General features: G+C 43.2%; 1 protein-coding gene across 1 annotated transcript in view; it reads right to left on the bottom strand.

The window, feature by feature from the left end:
- The window catches only part of LOC106605354 (SH3 domain-binding protein 5), a 30,825-nt gene that overhangs the window by 5,429 nt on the left and 13,353 nt on the right, over window positions 1-12,043 (bottom strand). The window contains exons 4-5 of the mRNA XM_014200875.3: window positions 1,211-1,375; window positions 878-1,008 (exon numbers count right to left, since the gene is read on the bottom strand). Coding sequence (XP_014056350.2) covers window positions 878-1,008; window positions 1,211-1,375 — 296 coding nt within the window. The remainder of the gene's footprint in view (window positions 1-877; window positions 1,009-1,210; window positions 1,376-12,043) is intronic.

The raw sequence follows: 12,043 nt of genomic DNA, 5'->3' as shown, positions 1-12,043 counted from the left end.
TACACATATCACGAAAGGAGACAAGGGAGCTTTTTAAGGCTGTATGGATTCACAACAGCCTCAGTATCTCAGTCACAGCGGGGAGCCCCCCTACTCTACACCTTACACTCCCTCCCCAAAACAGGCCTCCAGTCTATAGAGTTTTGTAAAAACCTGACAGCATATACTAACCAGCACACCACCACAATGTCTCTCTTTGTGATGGTCGGAATAAAAACAGCCACTACTTCATCATCAAAGGTCAAAAATGACTCCTGCAACCCACAGGAGGTTGGTGGCACCTTAATTGGGGAGGACATGCTCGTGTTAATGTCTGGAGCAGAATTAGTGGAATGGTATAAAAATACATTAAAAACATGGTGCCATTCCATTAGTTTCTTTCCAGACATTATTATGAGTCGTCCTCCCCTCAGCAGCCTCCACTGGTGCACGCACATTTACCTTTTGCACATTTATATTCATTTGTTTTGTTCATTGACCTTTTTCAAGCTACTGAAAAATCTACGTCATCAAAGATCAATGTCTTGGAAAAGGTCACTGTCAAATAAACATGGATGTGTGAATGTGTGCGTCGCAGATCATCTGGTAAACCATCCATGAAATAAACATGGATGTGTGAATGTGTGAGTCGCAGATCATCTGGTAAACCATCCATGAAATAAACATGGATGTGTGAATGTGTGCGTCGCAGATCATCTGGTAAACCATCCATGAAATAAACATGGGTGTGTGAATGTGTGCGTCGCAGATCATCTGGTAAACCATCCATGAAATAAACATGGATGTGTGAATGTGTGAGTCGCAGATCATCTGGTAAACCATCCATTAACTACAGTGCGGTTGGGTTGTGGTCGCAACACAGTCATATGGGACTCACTTGGACTTGTTGATGGTGCGTTTGAGTTTCTTCTCCAGCTGTTTCATGCGGCCCATGGCTGCCGTGTACTTGGCTGCTGTCTCCTTGTGCACCAGCTCACTCCGCGTCTTTGTATGCTCCGCTTCCATCACCTGCAACAGCAAATCAGAACACAGAAATGTGACAACGTGACTTCCTAACTTGCGAAGCATCAATTTCCCTCCACATTATGCCTTTAACCTTTGAATAGTAACATTCAGGTGTCAAATGTAGGTCTGATAGACAGTCATGTTGCACTAATGCAATTCGCAGCACCCCATTCCCTCCTCCCCCTCCATGCACTACGGTACTCACCCTCTGGGTGGCGTGGTTGAGCATCTCCTGCCAGGCTGAGTCAAACTGCCTGGTGTCCTCCTCCAGGAGCCTCTGCTCTGCCAGGGCGATGGTCTCCTTGGCCGCACGCAGCACCTCCGTGGCCCTCTGGAAGTCCTGGGTGGCTCTCTGGGCCTCCAGCTGAGCCTGGGCAATGGGTAGAGCGACAACATGTCAGATATGCACTGAGATCAGCCACAGAACCAGACCTTCACTGGGTCTCCTGCAGAATCATCTGCACAACAGATGGGATGAGACCCTACCAGACATACTTCATGACTGGGTCTCTAGCTGGGCCTGGGCAACGGGTAGCATGACAGCCCGCCAGACGGGCACCTGAAGAGGCCATGACACTCTGCCGCCAGCCAAGTTCTCTGTCACCATAAAATATTATGCGGGCCATGTCTGGCCATAGGGGTTGAACACCTGCCCCTCCTGGCAGCTGGCCAATGCCCATACTAGGCCAAATCCTTGATCTGTACACCTCAAGAGAACTCTTTCCTCTCGCAGGAAATTAACGATGGGCTCTTCAGTCAAGAAATGACAATATCCAGTGCCTCTATATAACTACAATGTAAGCACTTCTCCTCATAAAATGCTGTTTTTAAAAACAAGAGACACACAAAACCTTCAACTCAAACATTAACAGGAATAAACCAAATCAGCATGGAAAATAGCAACTAGGCATAATAACAAACAAGGCCACCAAAGGTCCTTGTGACTGACTATGGAAACACGCCAAACTGTCTTGTAGATAAGATGTTCCTAACATCAAAAGGACTAATTTCGGCGAAAACACAGAAAGGTCATGACGTATGGTTGTGTCTGTGTGTGTGGTCTGTCTGTGTGTGGGTGGGTGGGTGTGTAACAAGGCTCCACATCTTGTTTTCCTATTGGTATCTATTAGTTCTATCAGTAACATCCAGATTTGTTTTAAAACATCCCTCCCTACCCACTCTGAATGTTCTGTTATGAGGTCAACCAAAACATCGTAGACTGCTGCCAGAGAGAACATACAAGTATTACCCCTTTACTCTTGGTGCATATTTTAGCCCAACCGGGTCACTTAATAACGGATAAACTCCAAAACAGTTCCCTCATCCAGCCTCAGTTACGGTAAGGTACAGTACAAAGCGGAAGCTTAGACTTCTTGTTTGTGTTGCCATAGCTGCAAAGCTAATCCTTTTCTCATTTATCCACTTTTCCTCTCTAATCTGTCAGTCATAGCAATTGACAGAAACCCCCTGTAGCTAGCGCTAATACCCTAAGCCCCTCTCTGCTCTGTGGGTACTAGTAAAGCGTCAACTCAAGACTTTGCCCCAAACCCACCAATAGCGTGTCTAGGGAAGGTGATTTACTGTATCTGTGTGGGCACGAGTGTGTGTGCATTTCCTGTAGAGGTTAAATATCATTCCAACGTTTTACAGTAAGGAGGATAAAACATTACTGATCTGCCAAAAACGAAATCCCAACTGAACTATTGTTCAGTTAAAGTAGTCTGACTAGTTTGGGAGGAAGTGAAGGTAGATATACACTGACATGTCTCCTTGGCTGCAAGCAACTTATGATTAAGTCACAGCAGAGAAAAATGACCAACAGGATCTCATGTGACTAGGGATTCCTCTGACCTAATTTAAGTGAGGAACACATTGAGTCAACACAAAGAAAACAAACTTTAATGAAGTGATCGTGACCTATGGAGCAGTATGTGGTATACCTCAAGACCCTACTGCACAAGGATCTGCAAGCCAAGATATTCCATTTTTTAGACAACATCCCATTACCTTCTATGGTAATTTGATTAGCCTTCCAAATGCCAACTCAGCACGAACTAAACAACCTCTGCCTTGTGGTGATCACACAACCCATTCACAGACCTTGTCATGACATGGATGGGCATGGCGTGCACATAGAGAGTTGGGTCCAACCACATGCTAACCCATGTCTATCACTTCACTGTATGGACGAGTCATGAGTTTGAATGCCTAGGAATTAAACCGGGGCCTCTCTGTCACAAAATGGTTTGGCATGTTGTTCACAAGACTTACAACCTACGCATGCTCTCATTCGGACAACTCTCTCCCTCTTTCTCCCTCGCTCCGTAAGCACATTCAGTGATCTACTTTAAAATCACTCTGCATCATCGTTTTCCCACTAACCCCAACAAGCAGACTACATGCTAAGAAAACATGTCCCACTCCCAGGAACACACTATGTGCATCCAGTGTTGTCCCCTTAATCTAATGCAGAAGGAATCATCTCAGGAGAAAGGATTGTTCACCAGATGATAAAGTCTAATGGCTGACTCAGCTCATAGAAATAATACTGCATTGAAGCATAATACTGTACAGCACGATGTTCTTTGTGCATCTATCGCTGTCTTTAATTTACCACAGCAGGAATCACTCCTAGATAGCAGGCTATTCATAAGGAAGGCAACAGGACTAGTCTGCAGACTGGCAGATACAGAGGCTATTTAGCGGCACACTAACAGTGCATTCGTAAAGTATTCAGACCCCTTCCCTTTTTCCCAAAAATGTTACGTTACTTACTGCCTTATTCTAAAATGGATTAAATACATGTTTTCCCTCATCAATCTACACACAATACTCCATGTTAAAGCAAAACACTTTTTTTTAGAGATGTTTCAAAATGTATTAAAAATAAAAACAGAAATACCTTATTTGCCTAAGTATTCAGTCCCTTTGCTATGAGACTCGAAATTGAGCTCAGGTCCATCTTGTTTCCATTGATCATCCTTAAGATGGTACTACAACTTGATTGGAGTCCACCTGTGGTAAATTAAATTGATTGGACATGATTTGGAAAGGCACACACCTGTCTATATAAGGTCCCACAGTTGACAGTGCATGTCAGAGCAAAAACCAAGCCATGAGGTCGAACGAATTGTCCGTATAGCTGGCTGCCCGGCCAAACTGAGCAATTGGGAGAGAAGGGCCCTAGTCAGAGAGGTGACCAAGAACCCGATGGTCACTTTGACAGAGCTCTAGAGTTCCTCTGTGGAGATTGGAGAACCTTCCAGAAGGACAACCATCTCAGCAGCACTCCACCAAGGCCTTTATGGTAGAGTGTCCAGACAGAAGCCACTCCTCAGTAAAAGGCAAATGACAGCCCGCTTGGAGTTTGCTAAAAGGCACCTAAAGACTCTCAGACCATGAGAAACAAGATTCTCTGGTCTGATGAAACCAACTCTTTGGACTGAATGCCAAGCGTCACATCTGAAGGAAACCTGGCACCATCCCTACGGTGAAGCATGGTGGTGGCAGCATCATGCTTTGGGGATGTTATTCAGCGGCAGGGACTGGGAGACCAGTCAGGATTGAGGGAAAGATGAATGGAGCAAAGTACAGAGAGATCCTTGATGAAAACCTGCTCAGGACCTCAGACTGGGGCGAAGGTTCACCTTCCAACAGGATAACGACCCTAAGCACACAGCCAAGACAACACAGGAGTGGTTTCGGAACAAGTCTCTGAATGTACCTGATCGAATATCTCTGGAGAGACCTGAAAAGAGCTGTGCAGCAACGCTCCCCATCCAAGCTGACAAAGCTTGAGAGGTCCTGCAGAGAAGAATGGGAGAAACTCCCCAAATACATCCCCAACGGTGCTTCAACAAAGTGCTGAGTAAAAGGTCTGAATACTTAGGTAAATGTGATGTCAATTTCTTATTTTTAATACATTTGCAAAATGTTCAAAAAATCTGTTTTTGCTTTGTCATTATGGGGTATTGTGTATAGATTAGAGGTCGACCGATTAATCGGAATGGCCGATTAATTAGGGCCGATTTCAAGTTTTCATAATCTGTAATCGGTATTTTTGGCCACCGATTTGTATTTTTAATTTTTTTTTATAATATTTTTTAACTAGGCAAGTCAGTTAAGAACACATTCTTATTTTCAATGACGGCCTAGGAACGGTGGGTTAACTGCCTTGTTCAGGGGCAGAACGACAGATTTTTACCTTGTCAGCTCAGGGATTCAATCTTGCAACCTTACGGTTAACTAGTCCAACGCTCTAACCACCTGCTTTACATTGCACTCCACGAGGAGCCTGCCTGTTACGCGAATGCAGTAAGAAGCCAAGGTAAGTTGCTAGCTAGCATTAAACTTATCTTATAAAAAACAAATCAATCAATCAATCATAATCACTAGTTAACTACACATGGTTGATGATATTACTAGTTTATCTAGCCTGTCCTGCGTTGCATATAATCGATGCGGTGCGCATTCGCAAAAAAGGACTGTCGTTGCTCTAACGTGTACCAAACCATAAACATCAATGTCTTTCTTAAAATCAATACACAAGTATATATTTTTAAACCTGCATATTTAGTTAATATTGCCTGCTAACATGAATTTCTTTTAACTAGGGAAAATGTGTCACCTCTGCAACAGAGTCAGGGTATATGCAGCAGTTTGGGCCGCCTGGCTTGTTGCGAACTGTGTGAATACTATTTCTTCCTAACAAAGACAGCCAACTTCGCCAAACGGGGGATGATTTAACAAAAGCGCATTTGCGAAAAAAGCACCATCGTTGCACGACTGTACCTAACCATAAACATCAATGCCTTTCTTAAAATCAATACACAGAAGTATATATTTTTAAACCTGCATATTTAGCTAAAAGAAATCCAGGTTAGCAGGCAATATTAACCAGGTGAAATTGTGTCACTTATCTTTCGTTCATTGCACGCAGAGTCAGGGTATATGCAACAGTTTGGGCTGCCTGGCTCGTTGCGAACTAATTTGCCAGAATTTTACATAATTATGACATAACATTGAAGGTTGTGCAATGTAACAGGAATATTTAGACTTAGGGATGCCACCCGTTAGATAAAATACGTAACGGTTCCGTATTTCACTGGAAGAATAAACGTTTTGTTTTCGAAATGATCGTTTCCGGATTCGACCATATTAATGACCTAAGGCTCGTATTTCTGTGTGTTTATTATATTATAATTAAGTCTATGATTTGATATTTGATAGAGCAGTCTGACTGAGCGGTGGTAGGCAGCAGCAGGCTCGTAAGCATTCATTCAAACAGCACTTTCGTGCGTTTTGCCAGCAGCCCTTCGCTGTGCTTCAAGCGTTGCGCTGTTTATGACTTCAAGCCTATCAACTCCCAAGATTAGGCTGGTGTAACCGATGTGAAATTGCTAGCTAGTTAGCGGGGTGCGCGCTAATAGCGTTTCAAACGTCACTCGCTCTGAGACTTGGAGTAGTTGTTCCCCTTGCTCTGCATGGGTAACGCTACTTCGAGGGTGGCTGTTGTCGATGTGTTCCTGGTTCGAGCCCCGGTAGGAGCGAGGAGAGGGACGGAAGCTATACTGTTACACTGGCAATACTAAAGTGCCTATAAGAACATCCAATAATCAAAGGTATATGAAATACAAATTGTATAGAGAGAAATAGTCCTATAATTCCTAAAATAACTACAACCTAAAACGTCTTACCTGGGAATATTGAAGACTCATGTTAAAAGGAACCACCAGCTTTCATATGTTCTCATGTTCTGAGCAAAGAACTTAAACGTTAGCTTTTTTACATGGCACATATTGCACTTTTACTTTCTTCTCCAACACACTATTTAATGTTTCATTATTTATTTGAGGCTAAATTGATAGTATTTATATTAAGTTAAAATAAGTGTTCATTCAGGATTGTTGTAATTGTCATTATTACAAATATATATAAAAATAAAAATTTAATCGGGCGATTAATCGGCACCGGCAATTTTTTTGGTCCGCCAATAATCGGTATTGGTATCGGCGTTGAAAAAAATCATAATCGGTCAACCTCTAGTATAGATGGATGGGGGGGGATTTAATACATATTAGAATAAGGCTGTAACGTAACAAAATGTGGAAAAAGTCAAGGGATCTGAATACTTTTCAAATGCACTGTATAAATATATAAGTATTAGTATTTAGTAGTGTTCTGTTCCTACTGTATACTGCAGATTAACAGAATTCCAACAGAGAGACTTCTCACAGCAGGCCTACTGCTGTACACCTGCTCCACTATAAATGATTGGCAACCCAGCCCTTCTCCTTAATCCATCTCTCCTCTGCCTACTCCTCTCCCCCATCACCAGTTCAGTCCTGCTGCCACCGTTATCCATCATTCTATTCTTTTCAGTTTACTCATCCCATCTTTACCCTTCATTTTCAGCTGCACAGTGATGGTGTACATTTGTTTTAGATCATAAGGTCTACTACTTCTCTCCATCACACAGATACTTCATAGGTCCTTGTAACAGGAATTTCCAGGTGAACAAAAAGGAGAGCAGACATTGATCAAATCAATCCGGTTTATTACAAGTAGCATCAGGGAGACACCTCCAGAATAGGAGCAGAGAAAATGTCTAACTATATTAATCACACAGCACCCAATGTTCTGTAAACACCAGGGGGCTTGTAGGAAGTCACAACATCGGATGCTACAGAATCACACAGTGTCACAGATCCATTATCAGTGTGTCCTCGAATCCTGTCTGGACTCAAACTTTACACAACATTCAACAATTGCAGACATTTGATAGTGGTCAAAAGGTAAGATCATCAGTACATAGTTACATCAGCAAATGATTGAGTAACAGGCGCCAAACTACTTCATTAAATATGGTACTTAAACATTCATGGTTAACTCCTTTTTCCCTTCCCCAAGGGAATGCTTCTGTCTGTCTCCCCACACATACAATCTACTGCAGCCCTCATCCTCCCCATACAATCTACTGCAGCCCTCATCCTCCCCATACAATCTACTGCAGCCCTCATCCTCCCCATACAATCTACTGCAGCCCTCATCCTCCACATTCAATCTACTGCAGCCCTCATCCTCCCCATACAATCTACTGCAGCCCTCATCCTCCCCATACAATCTACTGCAGCCCTCATCCTCCACATACAATCTACCGCAGCCCTCATCCTCCACATTCAATCTACCGCAGCCCTCATCCTCCACATACAATCTACTGCAGCCCTCATCCTCCACATACAATCTACTGCAGCCCTCATCCTTCACATACAATCTACTGCAGCCCTCATCCTCCACATTCAATCTACCGCGGCCCTCATCCTCCACATACAATCTACCGTAGCCCTCATCCTCCACATACAATCTACCGCAGCCCTCATCCTCCACATACAATCTACCGCAGCCCTCATCCTCCACATTCAATCTACCGCAGCCCTCATCCTCCACATACAATCTACTGCAGCCCTCATCCTCCCCATACAATCTACTGCAGCCCTCATCCTCCACATACAATCTACTGCAGCCCTCATCCTCCCCATACAATCTACTGCAGCCCTCATCCTCCCCATACAATCTACTGCAGCCCTCATCCTCCCCATACAATCTACTGCAGCCCTCATCCTCCACATACAATCTACTGCAGCCCTCATCCTCCACATACAATCTACTGCAGCCCTCATCCTCCACATACAATCATGTTTATTACATATCAATCCATATCCACAGTAACTCAAATACCCGAAAATGAATCAAATAATTTCCCATTACAGCCCTACTCATATTTTAAATCAAACAAGCACCAACGCGTGGACACTCAACTGTAAGTAAAGTAGAACTTTATAATAAGACCACGCTTTCTCTTTGTGCATAAGAAAATCGCATCCCGCTCTACACAGCCTTTAAATTATTCAGAGCTTGCGCTCTTCGGAGCCCTAACAGAGTATTCATTTGGTTAACCGGCACATGTTCAGATAAACATCTCTTTCCTACATATTCACGCTTGCCTCCATGGCTGCACGCATGTAAGAGAAGCTTTGAAATATAAAGCTTTCCTATAATCTTCACAGCATACATTCGACAAGACGTGCCAAGACTTCAAAGACCAGAGTGTTTCAGCTAAACATTTCTCAGCAGGCTATCAACACTGGAAAAGTATCAGCCTTCAAAGAGAACACAGACACAGCTATTTTCCACGAGAATTTACTGATTTAATCTATCTCCTCAGTTAAGCAGGGCAATTAATCTTGGTGTAAAGGGAGTGAAATTGAGTAAAAAGGGCCTTTTCAATTGGAGGTCAATGATTTACAGTGAGATAGTAAACATGCATCTCTGCAGTCAGTCACGCTTTGCTAGCCTTGGCCTTAATTGTGTCCCAATTGAGACTGTTCATTTTGCTGTGAGACACAAACAAATTGTGAGATATGTCAGAGTTAATCCTGGAGCGAGAGAGAGAGGGGGGGAGAGAGAGAGAGATATATTGAGTCATTTTTGGACGCCGATTATGGCCGATTACATTGCACTCCACAAGGAGACTGCGAGGTAAGTTGTTAGAAAAATAAACGTTTTGTTTTCGAAATGATTGTTTCCGGATTTGACCATATCAATGACCTAAGGCTCGTATTTCTGTGTGTTTTATTATATTATAATTAAGTCTATGATTTGATAGAGCAGTCTGACTGAGCGGTGGTAAGCAGCAGCAGGTTCGTAAGCATTTATTCAAACAGCACTTTCCTGCGTTTGCCAGCAGCTCTTCACAATGCTTGAAGCACAGCACTGTTTATGACTTCAAGCCTATCAACTCCCGAGATTAGGCTTGCAATACTATAGTGCCTATAAGAACATCCAATAGTCAAAGGTATATGAAATACAAATGGTATAGAGAGAAATAGTCCTATAATAACTACAACCTAAAACTTCTTACCTGGGAATATTGAAGACTCATGTTAAAAGGAACCACCAGCTTTCATATGTTCTCATGTTCTGAGGAAGGAACTTAAATGTTAGCTTTTTTACATGGCACATATTTTACTTTCTTCTCCAACACTGTGTTTTTGCGTTATTTAAACCAAATTGAACATGTTTCATTATTTATTTGAGACTACATTTATTGTTATTTATGTATTATATTAAGTTAAAATAAAAGTGTTCTTTCAGTACTGTGCAAATTGTCCTTATTACATATATAAATAAATCGTCCGATTAATCGGTATCGGCTTATTTTGGCCCTCCAATAATCGGTATCGGCGTTGGAAAATCATAATCAGTCGACCTCTACCCATGACCCTCATCCGCTCTGTGCTATAAGCCTGCCAAAACCTCTCTCCACAGGAGAGAAAGAGACAGGCCACAGATGGTCTCTTGACTTTTCAGGATTACAAAATGACACTAACCGTCTTAAACCAATCTCCATACCCTCAGGGATATACTAGCTGTTCTGTAATAAATGGAACTGAGTTACTGTGGCGGTAAAGGAGACTGTCTGGGACAAGGTTCCCTACTCTACCACAGCCAGTAACTTTCCAGGGCAAGACATGACAACATTCTTCTTGCACTGCAAGAATGCATGTTGGGATTGTAATAAAAAGAAATGATTACAGTATGACAAAAACTCAAGACCATATAAATTCCTACAAACTCTCTCCCAGTCCTTTTTCTTTATCCCAGACACTACGGTGACAGGTTGATGTATTAGAGGCCCCAGCCTCTGACAAAGATGTGCAGGGACCTATAGAGTCTCCTTTGTAACTGTGATCCATCTGCCCTTGACTCAGAGCCAGAGAACAATCTCATACATCAGCTAGAGACAGCTCTCTCCCCCCAGTCTGAATCTATTCCAGCTGTTTCAAATCTAACCAATCTACTGGATGATCTCCTCCAGGCCTGAAGGATTATCATTGCTTTCCTCCCCCAGCCAGCAACCACTAAGCCCCACATCTGTTCAATCTATGGCCATCATGGAGGTCAGTTCATAACTAATCTCACAGACATATCCACAGTCTGTCTCCTCTGTTCTGGACCTCAGGCATCTCCCCTCCTCTCTCTCATTATCCGTCTCACCTTAGTTCTTCCCACCTCCAGACGCAATGCGGTTAGATAACTGAGGCAGCCAGGGGCTGAGACGATCTCGACTGTGCACTTCAGCTGCGTGGTAATCACTGTCGGTAACGGGCCGTGCAGGAGAGCGAGAGGGAGGGGGGCGAGATAGAGGGGGGAGGTAGACTGTGCCCAAACCTTGCACCAGCCACAACACATCACCACTCTCCTCCTCTCTATTGTTCCACCTTTCCTCCCACTAGCTGTACCTACTCTCTAGACAAGATTGGGCAGCTGAGGGGAAGGGGAATAGGACTTCAATGTTTGACCCCAACAATTCCAGTTAATTCAGAAAGTAAACCAAATCCCAATTCCAAATTTTGACTGGTCTACTTTTTGTCAAGCCACACTCTTCAAAGCTGAGGTTAACGAGAAGGAAACGATACATATTTCATGAGGTATAAGAAAAACACTTTTCATCATTTTACACTACCGGTGACTGCAGCAATCGAGGCACTCTGATTCAGCACTTTAAAAATGGGAGCTGTCAAAGAAAGTGCAGGGTACCCAAGCGATCCCTCAGGACACATACAGTAAAAAACTTTCTGGCCGAGTCAAGCGGTCTCTGATCCACTTACAAGCGCAGTCAACCATTAACTTGTGACACCTACTACCTCAGGATATACTAGCAAGTCTTCTCAACATCTAAGGTAAGTGACCATCTATTGTTTTGTTATGCAAAAGCCTGAGTTATGGTCAAGAGCATTTTTCCACAGCGCCGCCACTCCCTGTGTACCTGATCATTAGCCTTCTAAAGCAAATGATAATGTATTGCTCATGTAGGCTACTTCAACAAAACAGAGAGATAGAGAATTTCCACCCCTCTGGGCAAACAATGATTCAAGTTCAACATTGTGTACATGCTCACCCACTGAAAGAGAATGGAGATGCCCTTCAATAGAAGAGGAGGAAGACAGAGGAAGATAGAGTACAGAGGAATCGGAAG

This window comes from Salmo salar, chromosome 05, assembly GCF_965601325.2.
Source record: "Salmo salar chromosome 05, fSalSal1, whole genome shotgun sequence".
In the NCBI taxonomy this organism is placed as follows: Eukaryota; Metazoa; Chordata; class Actinopteri; order Salmoniformes; family Salmonidae; genus Salmo; species Salmo salar.
This window is presented reverse-complemented; position numbering and strand designations above follow the sequence as displayed.